Genomic DNA, 15,557 nt, shown 5'->3' with positions numbered 1-15,557 from the left:
TTGCCTGGAAAATCCCATGGACGGAGGAGCCTGGGAGGCTGCAGTCCATGGGGTCGCTAAGAGTCGGACACGACTGAGCAACTTCACTTTCACTTTTCACTTTCATGCATTGGAGAAGGAGATGGCAACCCACTCCAGTGTTCTTGCCTGGAGAATCCCAGGGACGGGGGAGCCTGGTGGGCTGCCGTCTATGGGCTCGCACAGAGTCGGACACGACTGAAGTGACTCAGCAGCAGCAGCAGCAGCAGCAATCCTAAACTCCAATGTAACTGTATTTGGAGATAGGGCCTATAGGACGTGATCAAAGTTAAATGGGCCCTAAGAGTGAGGCTTCTGAAAGAATTGGTGTCCTTTTAAAAAGAGAAAGATTCACCAGAGGTCTCTGTCTCTTTCCACATGCGTGTATAGAGGAAAAACCATGTGAGGAGAGAACAAGAAGTTAGCATCCGCAAGCCAGGGGGGAGAAATGTCACTAGAAACCAACCCTCATCTTCATCTTGGACTTCAGCCTCCTTAACTGTGAGAAAACATTAATAAACTCCTGCTGTTTAAGCCACCCACTCTGTGATATTTTGTTATGGCCACCCTAGCAAGCTAATAGAGTTTAACTAACAGAGTATAACTAATACAGCTATACTATGGAATACTGAAGCCCCCTTGTGGCTCAGACAGTAGAGTCTGCCTGCAATGCAGGAGACCCGGGTTCAATCCATGGATTGGGAAGATCCCCTGGAGAAGGAAATGGCAAACCACTCTAGCAATCTTGCCTGGAAAATCCCATGGATGGAGGAGCCTGGCAGGTACAGTACAGTCCATGGGGTCACAAAGAGTCGAACACGACTGAGCAACTTCACTTTCACTTTTTCATGGAATACTACTTAGCAATAACAAGGAACAAATTATTGATACTCCCAGCTTGGATGAATCTCCATGGAATCATAAGCTGAGCAAAAATGCTAACCCCAAATGGCTATATACTGTATGATACCATTTTATAACATTCTTACAATGACATTATTATGGGGGAACAGAAGAGCTAAGAAGGGGGTGAGGGTAGGTAGAAAGTGGGTAAAGCTATAAAAGAGCAATAAGGGGGATCCTTGTGAAGGTACTGTTCTGTATCTTGACTGTGTCAAGACACCCCGGTTAAGCTATTACACTATAGTTTCACAAGATCTTATCACTGGGAGAAACTGGGCAAAGATCTCACTTCTTACAACTGCATGTGAATCTGTAAGTCATCAAAATAAAAACCTTAATTTTTCAAAAAACTATAATCGACCCTAAGCCTCAGGTGACCACCATGTAGCACCAGACTCTTAATCACCTCTACTCCTCTCCTGGTTCCAAGACTGGACTCACCAATGCTTGGGCCTCGGCTGCCAGAGCCCGTTCAGGCTGTCCTGCAGCCCAGAGGAGTGGAGTAGAAAGCAGAAAAATGAGCAAGAGAGAGAAAAAAGGGTCATGCCTCTTCCACTTTCCACCTCTGACCTCACACACTCTGTCAGCCCTACACCCATCACCCTCTTACAGCACAGGAGACAAGCTCACTTGAAGCTTTTAAATTAATAAACATTAAAATCCACTAGAAAAGCAATGCAGCTCATGACAAAGAATATGGGTCTTGGAATCCAGCCTAGACTCTGATCCCAGCTCACCTTTTATTCCCCAACTCCCTGTGTAACCTCAGACAAGCTCTTTAGCTCTCTAGACGTCAGTTTCTTCATATGTAAGACAAACACACAATTATGTATAAAATAAAATAAGCAATAAGGATATTTGTACAAGGAACATGGTCAATATTTTCTAACGACCATGAATGTAATCTTTAAAAACTGTGAATCACTATGTTGCATACCTAACACTTATATAATATTATAAATCAACTATACCTCAATTTTAAAAACACTTAACTCACATTACTGCATGGCCATGAAGATTAATGAGCTACTAATTAAACCAAGGGAACTTCCCTGGTGGCTTAGCAGTAAAGAATCTGCCTGCCAATGCAGGAGACGCAAGAGATACAGGTTCCATCCCTAGGTCGGGAAGATCCCCTGGAGAAGGAAATGGCTCCAGAAATGGCTCCCACTCCAGAATTCTTGCCTGGGCAAACCCATGGACAGAGGAGCCTGGCAGGGCTTCGGTCCATGGGGTCTCAAAAAAGTCAGATACGACTTAGTGACTGAACAACACCAAACAATTAAACCAAGGGAACCTAGCACCAAGCCTAGAACACAATGAAAAGCTAGACCACCTCATTTCCTTCCTCCCTACTTACTGAAGGCTTTCCCACATGACTTCTGCTTAGGTCCCCTCCTTTTAATCAGACTAGAGCACAGCAGACACTCTGAATTACTCCTTAAAGTTTATTTCTTCCAAAGCTCCATGTCTCCTTATTACATGCCCATTAAGAAAAGAATAGCAAAATGATCACCTGTTGCAGCTAAAGCATGCCTCAGTCCAGCAGCAATACTAACAACCTTCTCTCTCAGGAGCTGTCAAAACAAAGAAAAGGATGGCGATCTCAGAACTATCCATCTACAAAGTGTTATGTAATTTATGCCCAAATACAATGCAGCATGGTCCTCATTATGTGTCTCATTAGTGTGGCGCTCCCAATTCCCAACACTTCCATTCACAAATGCCTCTATATGTATCCCTAAAAGGCAAAATATTTTTCAAATACCATATCACAATGCCACTCAGGGCTAGGAGGCATCTGCAAGGTCATCCAGTCCAGGGTTGGCAAAAGTTTTCCATAAAGGGCTAGATAATGAAAATTTTAGACTCTGTCACACCACTATACTCTGCCATTGTAACATAAAAACATCCATAAATATATGAATAGGTGTGGTTATGTTCCAATAAATCTTTATTTACCAAGGGGTCTAGTTTACTGATCTCTGATCTAGGCCAATCCGCACTCAATGCTTGAAACCCTTTGACAACACCCCACCAAGGGTCATCTAACCCCTGCCCAAATACCTTCTTCCTGTAACACGGGCTCACCACCTCCCCAGGTGCCTGCCCACGTTTGCACGGTTCCATCTGTTTCCCTAGGTGGAACCAAAGCTAACTGGCTATTGCTTCTGACAAGGCTTTCCAAACATTTGAAGTCAGTTGTCACGTCCTCTCTAAGACATCTTGCAGTGGCTTTAAAAATAGGTCCTCCGGGGGTGGGTGTGGGAGGCTCAAGACGGAGGGGATATATGTATACATAGAGCTGATTCATTTTGTTGTACAAAGGAAAACTAACACAACATTGCAAAGCCATTATACTCCAAAAAATAAAATTTAAAAACAGGTCCTCAAATTTTAGACTCCTCCCTTCAAGATAGGCAGCTTAATTTCCCTCACTTTCACTGTAGGCTGGTCTTAGTGACTTGCTTCTAGTGAATGGGATAAGGAAGTGTTGAGTGACTCAGAGACTAGACAATAAAAGGCATTGAAGCCTCTTGCTTGACCAAAGGCGGTGAAGTTTTCTTTCTCTCTCATCACTTTTCAGTTCAGTTCAGTTGCTCAGTCGTGTCCGACTCTTTGCAACCCCATGAACCACAGCATACCAGGCCTCCCTGTCCATCACCAATTCTTGGAGTCCACCCAAACCCATGTCCATTGAGTCGGTGATACCATCCAACCATCTCATCCTCTGTTATCCCCTTCTCCTCCTGCTCTCAATCTTTCCCAGCATCAGGGTCTTTTCAAATGAGTCAGCTCTTCACATCAGGTGGCCAAAGTATTGGAGTTTCAGCTTCAACATCAGTCCTTCCAATGAATACCCAGGACTGATCTTTAGGATGGACTGGCTGGATCTCCTTGCAGTCCAAGGGACTCTCAAGAGTCTTCTCCAACACCACAGTTCAAAAGCATCAATTCTTCGGCGCTCAGCCTTCTTCACAGTCCAACTCTCACATCCATACATGACCACTGGAAAAACCATAGCCTTGACTAGATGGACCTTTGTTGGCAAAGTAATGTCTCTGCTTTTGAATATGCTATCTAGGTTGGTCATAACTTTCCTTGCAAGGAGTAAGCGTCTTTTAATTTCATGGCTGCAACCACCATCTGCAGTGATTTTGGAGCCCAGAAAAATAAAGTCAGCCACTGTTTCATCACTTTTGGGGGAAGCCATATCACATCTGAACAGTCCTACAGAAAGGGCCATATGGCAAGGAGCTAGTCTCCTGCCCATGAGAAAGTGGAAGGAGGAACCACCAGCCCAGTCAAGCCTCTAGCAGACCTCCAGCATGCCTGACATCTTGACTGCAGCCTCATGAGACCAGCTAAGCTGTTCCTAGATTCTTCACCCTCCAAACTGTGAGACAATAAATGCTTGCTGTTGTAAGCTAATAAAATTTCAGGGGATGTTTATTACACAGCTATACATAACAGATACATATCTTTTCTTTAGGCCAAACATCCCCAATTCCATCAGCTATCATCGAGTTTCAAATTCCCTCCCTCTCTTGTTTTCTCTCCTCTACGCTCTGGTTACTCAGTTGCTCTCTTTTAAGGGACTGTATATGCACAATCACAGCCCCTGTGGGGCTTTACCATATTTGCTTATTGAGGTCCACAGTGTCTTTCTAAAGGAGGCCTGGCATGCCACAGTCCATGGAATCACAGAGTCGGACACAACTTGGTGACTGAACAACAACAGTGTCTTTCTAAACTTTAGTCTTCAAAGGCAGGGTCTGAGTCTTATTCACCTCAGTGCCCAGAGCTGAAGAACCAAACCCACACCAGGATACAACATTGCTGATGTAGTGTGACCAGTGCAAAGAAGGACAGAGCTCTGGCCTCCCTTCTTCTGTAGACTATACTTCTATTAATTCAGCCCACAATCACATTAGCTTCAGGGAAGATCCAATCTTACTGTTCACACAATTTAAAAACACTAACTTTAAATTTTTTTATTTTAATTTTTTTTCTTTTCAAAGGTAAATAAAGGGCTTTACTTATGGATTCAATCTCTTCAAAACAACTTATCTCCAATCCTTCCTCTCCACCTCACTGCTGCTGCTTTAGCTTGGGGCAGGATCATCTCTCATGTGGGTTATTAGCAAGAGCTTTCTTGCTGAGGAATCTTCCTTCACTCCATGCCCCCACACTTCCCCATGTGGCCCCTCTCTAACTCACTGTTCTTACCATTTGTCAGATACTACCAGCCTGCTCCCCATTGGCACTTCTACCACTTTCTTATATTACAATCATACTAAGTTGCTTGCAGCATCTCTAAAATTCCTGTTTTAAGCCTGTTTTATCCTTCTGTTTGCTTGCTTCTTTTGTATCTACTCTGCACATCCTCGTATCCCAAGCCAGGTCAACTTCTACTCAACTTTCAAGATTCAGCATAGGTCTGTTCTCACCCTACCTTCCCCTAGAAAGAATTCAACACTCCCTTTTGGAGGCTCCACAAGCATCTATCATAGTTCTAACATGGTAATGCATCTAGGTGTTTCTATATCACAGGTACTACTAAACTACAAGGTATTTGAATGTTAGGATTTGGTCTTACTCACCTTCGTCTCTCCTGCCTAAATACAGCATCTTCACACAACAGTTGCTATTAAATAAATGAATGAATTTCTCTTACACTTCACTTTAGCACATTTCTCCCATTGTTCTATAAGATACACATGTCAAAATGTTTTTACCTTCTTATTTTGTCATCTAACATATTTTAACCTTTGTTCCTCTATCTTCTTTCATCATGTGACAACTTTTACATAGGTTCTTAAAAACTCATCTATTTGCAACTATTACTAGAAGCTGTAACACTCCTTACAACAGGGACTACACAGTCTAGAATTCCATGTATACCATATGCTATACAGACTGAGTGTCTGTGTTCGTTGAAAAGTCATATGTTGAGACCTAATCCCCAACATGATAGTACTGGGAGGTGAGGCCTTTGGAAGGTGATTAGGTCATGAGAGCAGAGCCCTTATGAATGAAATTAATGCCCTTATAAAAGACAGTGCTTTTCCCTTTCTCACATTTAAGGACACAGCAAAAACATGGCTGTCTATGGACCAGAAAGTGAGCCCTCATCAAATACCAAATCTGCTGGTGCCTTGATTTTGGACTTCTCAGCCTCCAGAGCTGTGAAAAATAAATGTTTGCTGTTTAAGCCACCCACTGTATGATATTTTTGTTAGAATAGCCCAAAGGGACTAAAACACCATGGAAACCATGACCCCAAATAATATTCCCCCAATACCAGCCAATTAGAATTCATGTGATAGGCGCAGACCCAAGCTCTCTATCCAGTGAAAACAGATCCCATTCTTCGTCACAGTTTAAGAAAACTAGGTATGAATGGAGCAGCTTAGGTGAAACTCATTTTAGATTTCAATATAATTTCTCTAAAAATTTGCTTTCATATCTTCAGAAAAATGTGTACATTTTAAGTACAATGCAATGAAAAGAGCTCTGAACTAAAACCAGGAGTCCTATCTAATACCTGTGCCATCCAATACAGTAGCCTCTAACTACATGTGGCTGTTGAACACTTAAAAAGTGACTATACTGAACCGAGATATACTCTAAAGAAAATCTACACCACAAAAAAAGTCTTCATGTAAGTTAAAGAATATAAAATGTCTCATTAATAAAGTTTTACATTGATGATACATAAAATGAAATAATCATAATTTGGATACATGAGACTAGTTTAAAAGTTATTAAAATTAATTTTACCATGTCATACCATGACATGGATGAAACTTAAAAAAATCATATGCAATGAAAGAAACCACACACAAAAGGCTACATATTATATGATTCCATTTATATGAAATGCCCATAAGAATTGGTGCTTTCAAACTGTGATGCTGGCAAAGACTCCTGAGAGTCCCTTGGGCAGCAAGGAGATCAAACCAGTCAATCCTAAAGGAAATCAACCCTGAATATTTGCTGGAAGGACTGAGGCTGAAGCTCCAAGACTTTGGCCACCTGATCTGAAGAGCCAACTCATTGGAAAAGACTTTGATGCTGGAAAAAATTGAGGGCAAGAGGAAAAGGGGGTGACAGAGGATAAGATGGTTGGATGGCATCACTGTCTCAATGGACATGAGTTTGAGCAAACTCAGGGAGATAGTGAAAGAGGGAGAGAAGCCTGGCATGCTGCAGTTCATGGGGTCGCAAAGAGTCAGACACAACTGAGCAACTGAACAACGAGAGCAACAACAACAAGGGCCTGTTAAGAGGTGAAAATGAGAGTTGACGCCTATTGAGCATGCAGTTTCTTTTGTGATAATAAAAATGGTCTAAAAGTAGATGATGGTGATGGCTGCACATCTCTGTGAATATACTAAAAACCACTGAAACATACATTATTTATTTACATTTTTATTTTTACTTTTTGGCCACACAACGCAGCATGTGAGAGCTTAATTCCCCAACCAGGGATTGAACCTGCCCCCTCCTCCACCCCTCTGCATTGGAGGCATGGAGTCTTAATCACTGGACCACTAGGGAAGTCCTAAAACACATTTTTTAAATGGAGCTCCTAGAAAATTTTAAGCTAAATATGTGGCTCACGTTACATTTCCACTGGGCAGCACTGACCTATGCCATCTGCCTCATTTAGTGTCCTTAGGGAAGTCACTTCCAATCGGACCTGTTTCTAACACAGTTTCCACTATTATAACTTTTAGAATTTTAAGATGTCATTAATGTCATTATAAGATATATTAGTTTCATTCTTTTACTTCACAAAAAATTACAACATGTATGAGAGCTAGCAGAGGCTTTTCACTCACAGCATCCACCCCTCCAACCTAATTTTCCCAGGAGAACCTAAGGTTTCCAACATACATTCTAACTACCCCATGAGTTTTCAGGTACCCAGCCAGCCTTTCAGTCTGGTGGGGGGATAACTGTGATACCTGGAGACCCTTTAACAGGACACAGGCAAGCTCAATACCAAGTGCCGTCCTTACCTCGATGGCCTGGGGGATCACACATCTTCGAGGCCCATGAGGAACTCCCAGCTGGCCAAAGGAGTTGGATCCACATGACAGAACTTGACCATTTTCTGCAAAATACAAATACTTGAATTGCAGATCTAAGAAGTAAGATATCTAAGTCCAATGGGTAAATTCTGCAGGATGAGAACAGCAAAAGGAATGAGAGGCACCAGTGCTTCAGCCCATTTAATCCATAGTTCCTGCTCTGTTTCCCTAGGAATAAAAAGACTGGGCACTGGGCTGAGCATTTCACACAGACTGCCCACTCCACACCTGATTAATGACAGGTTAATCATGAAGAACGCTTAGCTGTGTGCCTCGTGTTGAGATGCAGGATACTTCTTTCCCACTTTTCACATTTCCATGGAACAGAGTTTCCATTATTTTAATATGTGCTGTGCTTAGTCGCTCAGTTGTGTCCAACTCTTTGCAACCCCATGGACTATAGCCCACCAGGCTCCTCTGTCTGTGAGGATTCTCCAGGCTGGAATACTGGAGTGGGTTGCCAAGCCCTCCTCCAGGGGATCTTCCCAACCCAGGAATCGAACCCAAGTCTCCAGCACTGCAGGTGGATTCTTTACTACCTGAGCCACCAAGGAAGCCCAAGAATACTGGAGTGGATAGCCTATTGCTTCCCCAGGATCTTCCTGACCCAGGAATCGAACCGGGGTCTCCTGCATTGCAGGTGGATTCTTTACCAGATGAGCTACCAGGGAAGCCCCTACTTTAATATACTTCAGGTCTTTTCCCTGCCCTTCTCCATTTGCACTGCTTTCTGAAGAAGGAGGGATAACCTAGCCACTTGGTGAATTTGAGAGAAGAAACAGGACATGTATGGCTCAGCACCTTCCTCTCAGGCACACTGGGCTGACACACAGTAGGGTCTCCCCTGTTAAAGTTTAGGGGGCAGGCTTGGATTAGAGGAGTGTCAGCAGAACCTCTTGGTGTGACAGTCAGCCCCATCCTCCAACTTACCTTGTACCAGTAAAAAGCTAATCGTTTGTTCTCCACCTGCCTGAACGTTCTGAGTCTGTCTCACAAGTGGTCCCGAATAGCAAGAAACAGTGGTATCTACTGACTCCCTACAGCTCTGACCCACGCCCACACTCTAAGTATTTCATAAACGATAGCTATCATTTGTATGTGCTCAGTCGCTCAGTCATGTCTGACTCTTTGTGGCCCCATGGACTGTAGCATGCCAGGCTCCTCTGCCCATGTAATTCTCCAGGCAAGAATACTGGAGTAGGTTGCCATTTCCTCCTCCAGAGGATCTTCCCAACCCAGGGATCTAACTCAGCTCTCTTGCAACTCTGCACTGGCAGGCAGGTTCTTTACCACTAGCAACTGTTTAGATTCTAATAATTACCCTCCAGATTTTCCAGCCCAACCTCCTTTACTGTTAAAATTCTCCTTGCAAAATGCACCCCACAACTTGCCTTGACAACTAGAAAGAATATTTGTGTGTGTGTGTGTGTGTGTGTGTTAATATTTATTTGGCTGTACCGGATCTTAGCTGTGGCACGTGGGATCTTTAGCTGTGTCATGTGAACTCTTACTTGCAGCACACGGGATCTAGTTCCCTGACCAGGGATTAAACCCAGACCCCCTGCATTGGGAGCATGGAGTCTTAGCTACTGCACTACTAGGGAAGTCCCTTGTGTGTGTTTTTAAATACAAAGTGGGTTTCATTGAATCAGGGCCCTCAGCATCATGCTCTGCTCCCCAAAAGCCTTGGCAGTTACACAGATTTACCTAGAAGTGCACTCACCTGTGACTTAGCAGCAGCAGCACTCACCTGTAAGTATAATAGTAAAGTCCCAGCCACAGGCCACCTGCTGGATGGCACAGCCAAGGAGCGATTTGCAGGGGGTAAAATACAGGACCTCCTCTGTGTGACCCAGCCCCAGCTGCCCATCTTTGTTCAGGCCACACACAAAAAGGCTTCCTTCATCTGCAAAATACAAAGGTTTTGGTGGTAGTATGTGCAGGGGAAATTACAACCGCCAAAGTGAGCAAAAGGATTTCATAAATTATCTGGAGTCATGAACCCAATGACTTTTTTCCCACCCAACTTAATAAGCCATGCATGTTAATATGCTCTAGACCTAATGGCACAGGGCCAAGGGGTTACAACCTAATATCTAAATGGAAACTCCAAGTTCTACAGCAGTGGCCAATCAATCACCAAATTGAGCATCTACTGTAACAATAAAAGCCAATATCTATTTGGAATATAAAATGTGCCAAGTACTCTTCTAAGGGCCTTGTGTGTGGAGCCAATTTATCATTTATGCATAGTGCCAGGGTGCACAATACTCATAGAGGCCCACAAAAATGTTTTAATTTAAATTTTTTAAATAAAAAATATATGTAATAAAAATATATAATACTAAATCTAGCCTGGATTATATTAATCTTTATATCAGTGCCACTGTAAGTATAATTTTAAATATTTCTTTATAGAGGGAGGCCAAAGTGTCAGTACCCATGAAAGTCATAATGCAGTCCTGTTAACTTATGAATTCTCATCCAGCATCATTATCCTCATGTAACAGAGAAGCAACTGTGGTACAGAGAAATTAAGTAATTTGCCCAAGGCCACACAGCAAGTAATTAAAAGAACCAGGATTTAAACCCAGGAGGTTTGATTCCAGAGCTCAAGTTCTTAATCAGGATGGAACATGCCGTCTTTGGCAATATTATAGCACTTATAATCCTTACTAAGTGCTACTCCAGCTGCTGTGAGAGAAGATTAAGGAAAATCCAAAGTTCTTGCTCTCAGGGAATATTCAACTTAACTGCAAAGACATCTAATTCATAGGTGAAAGTTAAATATCAATATACAGCATAAAGTATAATATATATTGCAACTTGGCCACTATTTGTCATGTAACTTGAAGCAGTTTTCCTCTCTGAGCCTCCTGTGGGGAGGGGAGGGAGGGGAAAAAAGGGGTGGTCTTGATCTCTGAAATCCTTTTGGCTCTGACAACCTAGGATTCTCTGATGGTAGCCTGATTCCATCACAAAAATGCTGTCCTCTGCAAAATACAAAGGGCTGAAAGACGGTAACATAACACCCTAGGGGGAAATGTCCAAATAAGAAAGTGAGAGGCTGTTCTGGAAGGAAGTTACCTGTGACAACAGCAGAGTGGCCCCCTCCTCCTGTGATCCTCTTGATACAACCAGATTTACAGAAGTCACTCAGTTGCTGGGGAGAAAGCACATCTTCCTTGTGGCCAAGGCCAAGTTGCCCATAGCTATTTGCACCCTAGGGATAAAACAAGCCAATCATGAAAAAGTATGGGAACCTCAATAACCTCAACTGGTCGATTTGAATCTACCAGTCCCCACCTTTCTCACCCTGACACTCCTCTCTGAGCCTATGGCAGATAAGACGCCATAGGCTCCTTCTTACAAAGTTGTTATACAATACCTACACTTGGACAGAGGCCCCAGAACACCTCAATTTTCATGTGGGAGGAGCCATCAGCATCCACAGCTCATCCTGGGATACTCCTCAGCTTCCCCTTCCAACATCCCAGCCTATATGTGTTGCGTGTTGCTTCGGGCAGACAGCGTAGGAGTTCCTTCTGATAAAAGCTAATTATCTAGGATAGCTAAAGTAAGATATAATCAGGAAAAATAGGAACAAAGTGGGCGGGGAAGAATGTAGTAGTACTAGTTCTTATCCCTTCTCCCCACAGCCTCACTGGGGAAACTGGCAATGAGCTTCTGGAATCAAAGTTAGCTGCGGATTTTGTGCCCGCAAGCAGAGCGCATCACTGTTATTTCATACGCACAGTGAAAGAGGCTGGCAACGATCTCTAAGGACCTTTCCAAGTACACTGTTTTGGGACTGTAAGACTCACGCCGTGAGATTCCTCTAAGGAAACATATTTCCCCTTGGTGGGCAATACGTGTGTCATCATTAGTATATGATAAAGGTCCAGAATCCCTAACCTGAAACCTTTGCAGCCAGATGTATTTCAGTTTTGGAACTTTACAGACTTCAGAAAAGCAATGTGGTATATAAATCATACACGCGGCTGCAAGGACTGGGAGCAGCACTCCATAAGTAAAACAGTATTATTTCTGCGGTGAATGGTACGAATACTCACAGTTAGTGGTCAAAGACTGTAAACAGCCTCATGTCAAGTCAGTATTGGCTTTTCAGAGTTTCCTGTATTCAAAATTGAAGATAAGGGATTATGGGTGGGCCTGCAGGGAAAATCTTATTAAGATTTTGAGAATCCTTATAATTTCTCCAACTACCTACTGCTGGTTGGTTCTTAAGTAGTAAAACTTTTAAAACGTGTTCATTTTGTAAGACACCTGAATGAAGAAAAGTGATTTAAACTCAAAAATGCATACATGCATACAAACTCCTGTCCCGTGTGGTCTATTCCACAGTCATCCTGGGCTGCAAGGACTCCCTGCTGGACAAGCAAGCCATGCAGGGACACAGGTCCCAGAAGTCCCAGAATTCCCCAGGCCAATATTAGCTACCAACTACTGAGTCCTTGCTTCTCTGTATGCTGGGCATTAATTCTCACAACAGAGGAAAGGGCATTATCGCTCTCAGTTCACAGATGAAGAAACTAAGGCTCAGAGAGGTTAAATAACTTTCCATGGTCACACAGCTGAGTAGACAAGTCAAATGCCCCGCTCCTTTCATTATAGCCTATTTTGCCTCTAAGAATAAAGAAAAAAGGCATATATGATGAACCAGCCCAGAGCTTACCTAGCAGGAAGCTAACTGTATGACCCTATCTAAAATAGCACCCCAATCCCTTTACGTCCTTTTTCTGCTTTATTTTTCTTCATGGCACTCCCTGGCATTACATTATATGTTTACTTGTTTACTGCCTACATCTCCCACTAAAAAGTAAACTCCTTGAGGGCAGAACCTTATTCTTTTCACTGCTGTTTGCCTTGCATCTGAAATGGTGCTGGTCCAAAGAAGCTGGGCACATATTTACAGGGAATGAACGTAAGACCCTATGAGTCTCTACCTAGGAAAGACCAAATGAAAGACTTGCACAGTGTGAGGTGGAGAACAAGTGTACAGGATTTCTCTGTTAGCTGTAAGAGCTCCATGGCTACCCCATGACCAGGGCTACAGGTTGCTGAACAGAAAGTAATACACCAACATTATGGGATTCAAATTTGGCACCAAATTTTTGTGATGCAGCAAGAGGCCCTACACCCATGATAGAGCAAAACAAAGGGAAATTTTAATACAACCTATTACAGCTGTATTTGCCTCCCATCCTTATAAACAGTCCATACATCACACACACACACACACACACACACACACACACATCTCTATAAAGGTAAACTCCCTTGTTATGAACTAAACTGTGTTCCACTGAAATTCATCTGTTGAAACCCTAATCTCAGTGCCTCAGAATGTGATTTGTATTTGGATTTAGGGCCTTTTAAGAGGTAACTAAGGTTCCATGAGATCATAAGGATGTGTCCCAAATCCAATATGACTGGTATCCTTATAAGAGGAAACACGTGAACACTCCCCACCCACAGAAAAAGCCGCATGAGGACACAGCAAACAGGAGGCCATCTCTAAGCCAAAGAGACAGGACCCAGACGAAACTAAACGTGCTGATTTCTTGATCTTGGATTTCTACCCTCCAGACTGTGAGAAAATAAATTTCCATTGTTTAAGCCTCCCCATCTGTGTTATTTTGTTATGGCAGCCTTAGCAAACTAATACATCCCTCCACACAGATAATGCAGCAGGAAGAATACACCATCAAGACTCCAAGCACAGCAAGGAGGTTAGGTTCAACAGTATTTTTGCTTCAGTACTGACAAGGCCATATCTGAAAGGCCTTGTCAGTACTCTGTCTACACAAACCCCAGTCCCTGGCCTGGGACAAACACCCATCCCAGGCACACAGCCAATCCCTAATTCCACCCCCAGCTCAAGGGCCATCTCAAAGGCACATAGAGATTCAGACTACCTCAAGCCACGCCAGGCTCTCCATTCTGCCCGTCAGAAGCAATCCCGCATTCAATAAATGCTACCCAGTGCTGATAATTAGCTTTAAAAAAAATTAGTCAATACATACTGGTTTTAACAGCAATAAAGGTCTTATCCTCTCCCACCTCCTTCTCCACCATCCCCAACGCAAGAGCTGCAAGTCTTTAATTCCTGTGCTTTTCCCGAAAGACCTGCACATAGTTCTGCACACAACAGGTACTCATTCATCCATTAGTCAACAAATGTGTACTGAGCACCTTACAATGTGCCAGGCATGAGCCCCGCACCATACAAGGCAGGCACAGTACCCACCCTCCTGATGCCTACATTCTAGCGGAGGAGACTGATATTATTAACAAGTCATACATTTCAATACAATTATGCGCTGTGAAGAACTACAAGACACTGTGTCTGCTTGTTCCCGTGCATCTGGCCGGATGCCTGCCACGCTTTCCTGTGCACCGGCTCTCCTCTCGCCCAACCACGATACATAAAGATGACCCCGTCTCTCAATGCTCTGGTCAAACCAACACCAGCGTAGTCTCCCACACTCCCAATGCAGGCAAGTTCCAATCACAGCCGAATATCTGCAACTATGCAGGGTCTCGCCGCGTGCACGGTTCAACACGGCAGGCCTCACACCAAAAGGATGCTTCAACCAGGCGGGGGTGGAGCTGGGGAAAGGCCTCCATCCTCCTGGCAACGGGAGGGTGAGAAGCACAGGTGGCCCCACAGGGCGGTAGTCTCTGCACAGAGCCCGCCGCGCGGTCTTTCCCAGGGCTATCGAGGCCTGAAGTCTGTCGCGGACTCACACACTGTGTCCGGGTAGCAGGTTCTTCCCTCTGCGCCGCAGCTCCTCCGATCCGAAGCCCCTAAGTCACCCCACGAAGACCCTTCCTTCCCGATCCTCTCCTACCTAGACCCCAACCCAGGATCCTCCAACCCGGAGCGCCTCTCGGACCTCGACCACTGGGCCCCAGGGCCGCCCACACCCAGGCCGGGGGCTTCCCAGGGTCTGTGCGACCCTCAGTCCCAGCTGCCTCGGCCCGGGGGCGGAGTCACGTACCCAAGCGAAGAGCGCGGCAGCTGTAGGGACGGCCTCCGAGGAGTGCGGTTCTGGCTCCATGCGGGCACTCTCAGCCGGCGCTTCCGGGGGGGCCGGCGCGGGGACGGGCCCTCCCGGAGAGAGGGCGGGGCGGGGGCGGGGCCGTCCCGGGCAGGGGACGGGGTGGGGCGGGCCCTCCAGGGTAGAAGGCGTGGCGGGGGCGGAGCCCTCCTGGGCAGGGGGGTGGGACCCCCCAGGGAGGGAGCGGGGCGGGACCGGCCGGGAAGGGGGTGGGGCGGGGCCCGCCAGGGGAGAGGCTTGCCGAAGCGGGACAGGCCTGGGACGGGATTGGTGAAGGGTGTGCGGAGCCCACGCCGGGGAAGGGTCTGCGGCTGGCTGTGGGCCGCCCCCTCTTGCAGCTGCTAACCTGGCGCCGGCGGGAGCGGGTTTGCAGCTCCCCCATCACCCCGCCCCGGCGCGCTAAGAGCGTCTCCGCCCCCTGCCTCCGGTCTCGCCAGGCCGCTTGGCGTCT

The 15,557-nt window shown here is 45.1% G+C and overlaps 1 protein-coding gene across 1 annotated transcript in view; it reads right to left on the bottom strand.

The window, feature by feature from the left end:
* Positions 1–15,148, bottom strand: part of SERGEF (secretion regulating guanine nucleotide exchange factor) — a 246,203-nt gene extending 231,055 nt beyond the window's left edge. Inside the window, exons 1-5 of the mRNA XM_055548452.1 lie at positions 15,047–15,148; positions 11,109–11,244; positions 9,772–9,927; positions 7,950–8,044; positions 2,438–2,498 (exon numbers count right to left, since the gene is read on the bottom strand). Of these exons, the coding sequence (XP_055404427.1) occupies positions 2,438–2,498; positions 7,950–8,044; positions 9,772–9,927; positions 11,109–11,244; positions 15,047–15,106 (508 nt within the window). The 5' untranslated portion in view covers positions 15,107–15,148. The remainder of the gene's footprint in view (positions 1–2,437; positions 2,499–7,949; positions 8,045–9,771; positions 9,928–11,108; positions 11,245–15,046) is intronic.
* Positions 15,149–15,557: the final 409 nt, after the last annotated feature.

Source organism: Bubalus kerabau, chromosome 15, assembly GCF_029407905.1.
Source record: "Bubalus kerabau isolate K-KA32 ecotype Philippines breed swamp buffalo chromosome 15, PCC_UOA_SB_1v2, whole genome shotgun sequence".
Lineage (NCBI taxonomy): Eukaryota > Metazoa > Chordata > Mammalia > Artiodactyla > Bovidae > Bubalus > Bubalus kerabau.
Note: the sequence above shows the minus strand (reverse complement) of the source record. Positions and strands in the feature narration are given on the sequence as shown.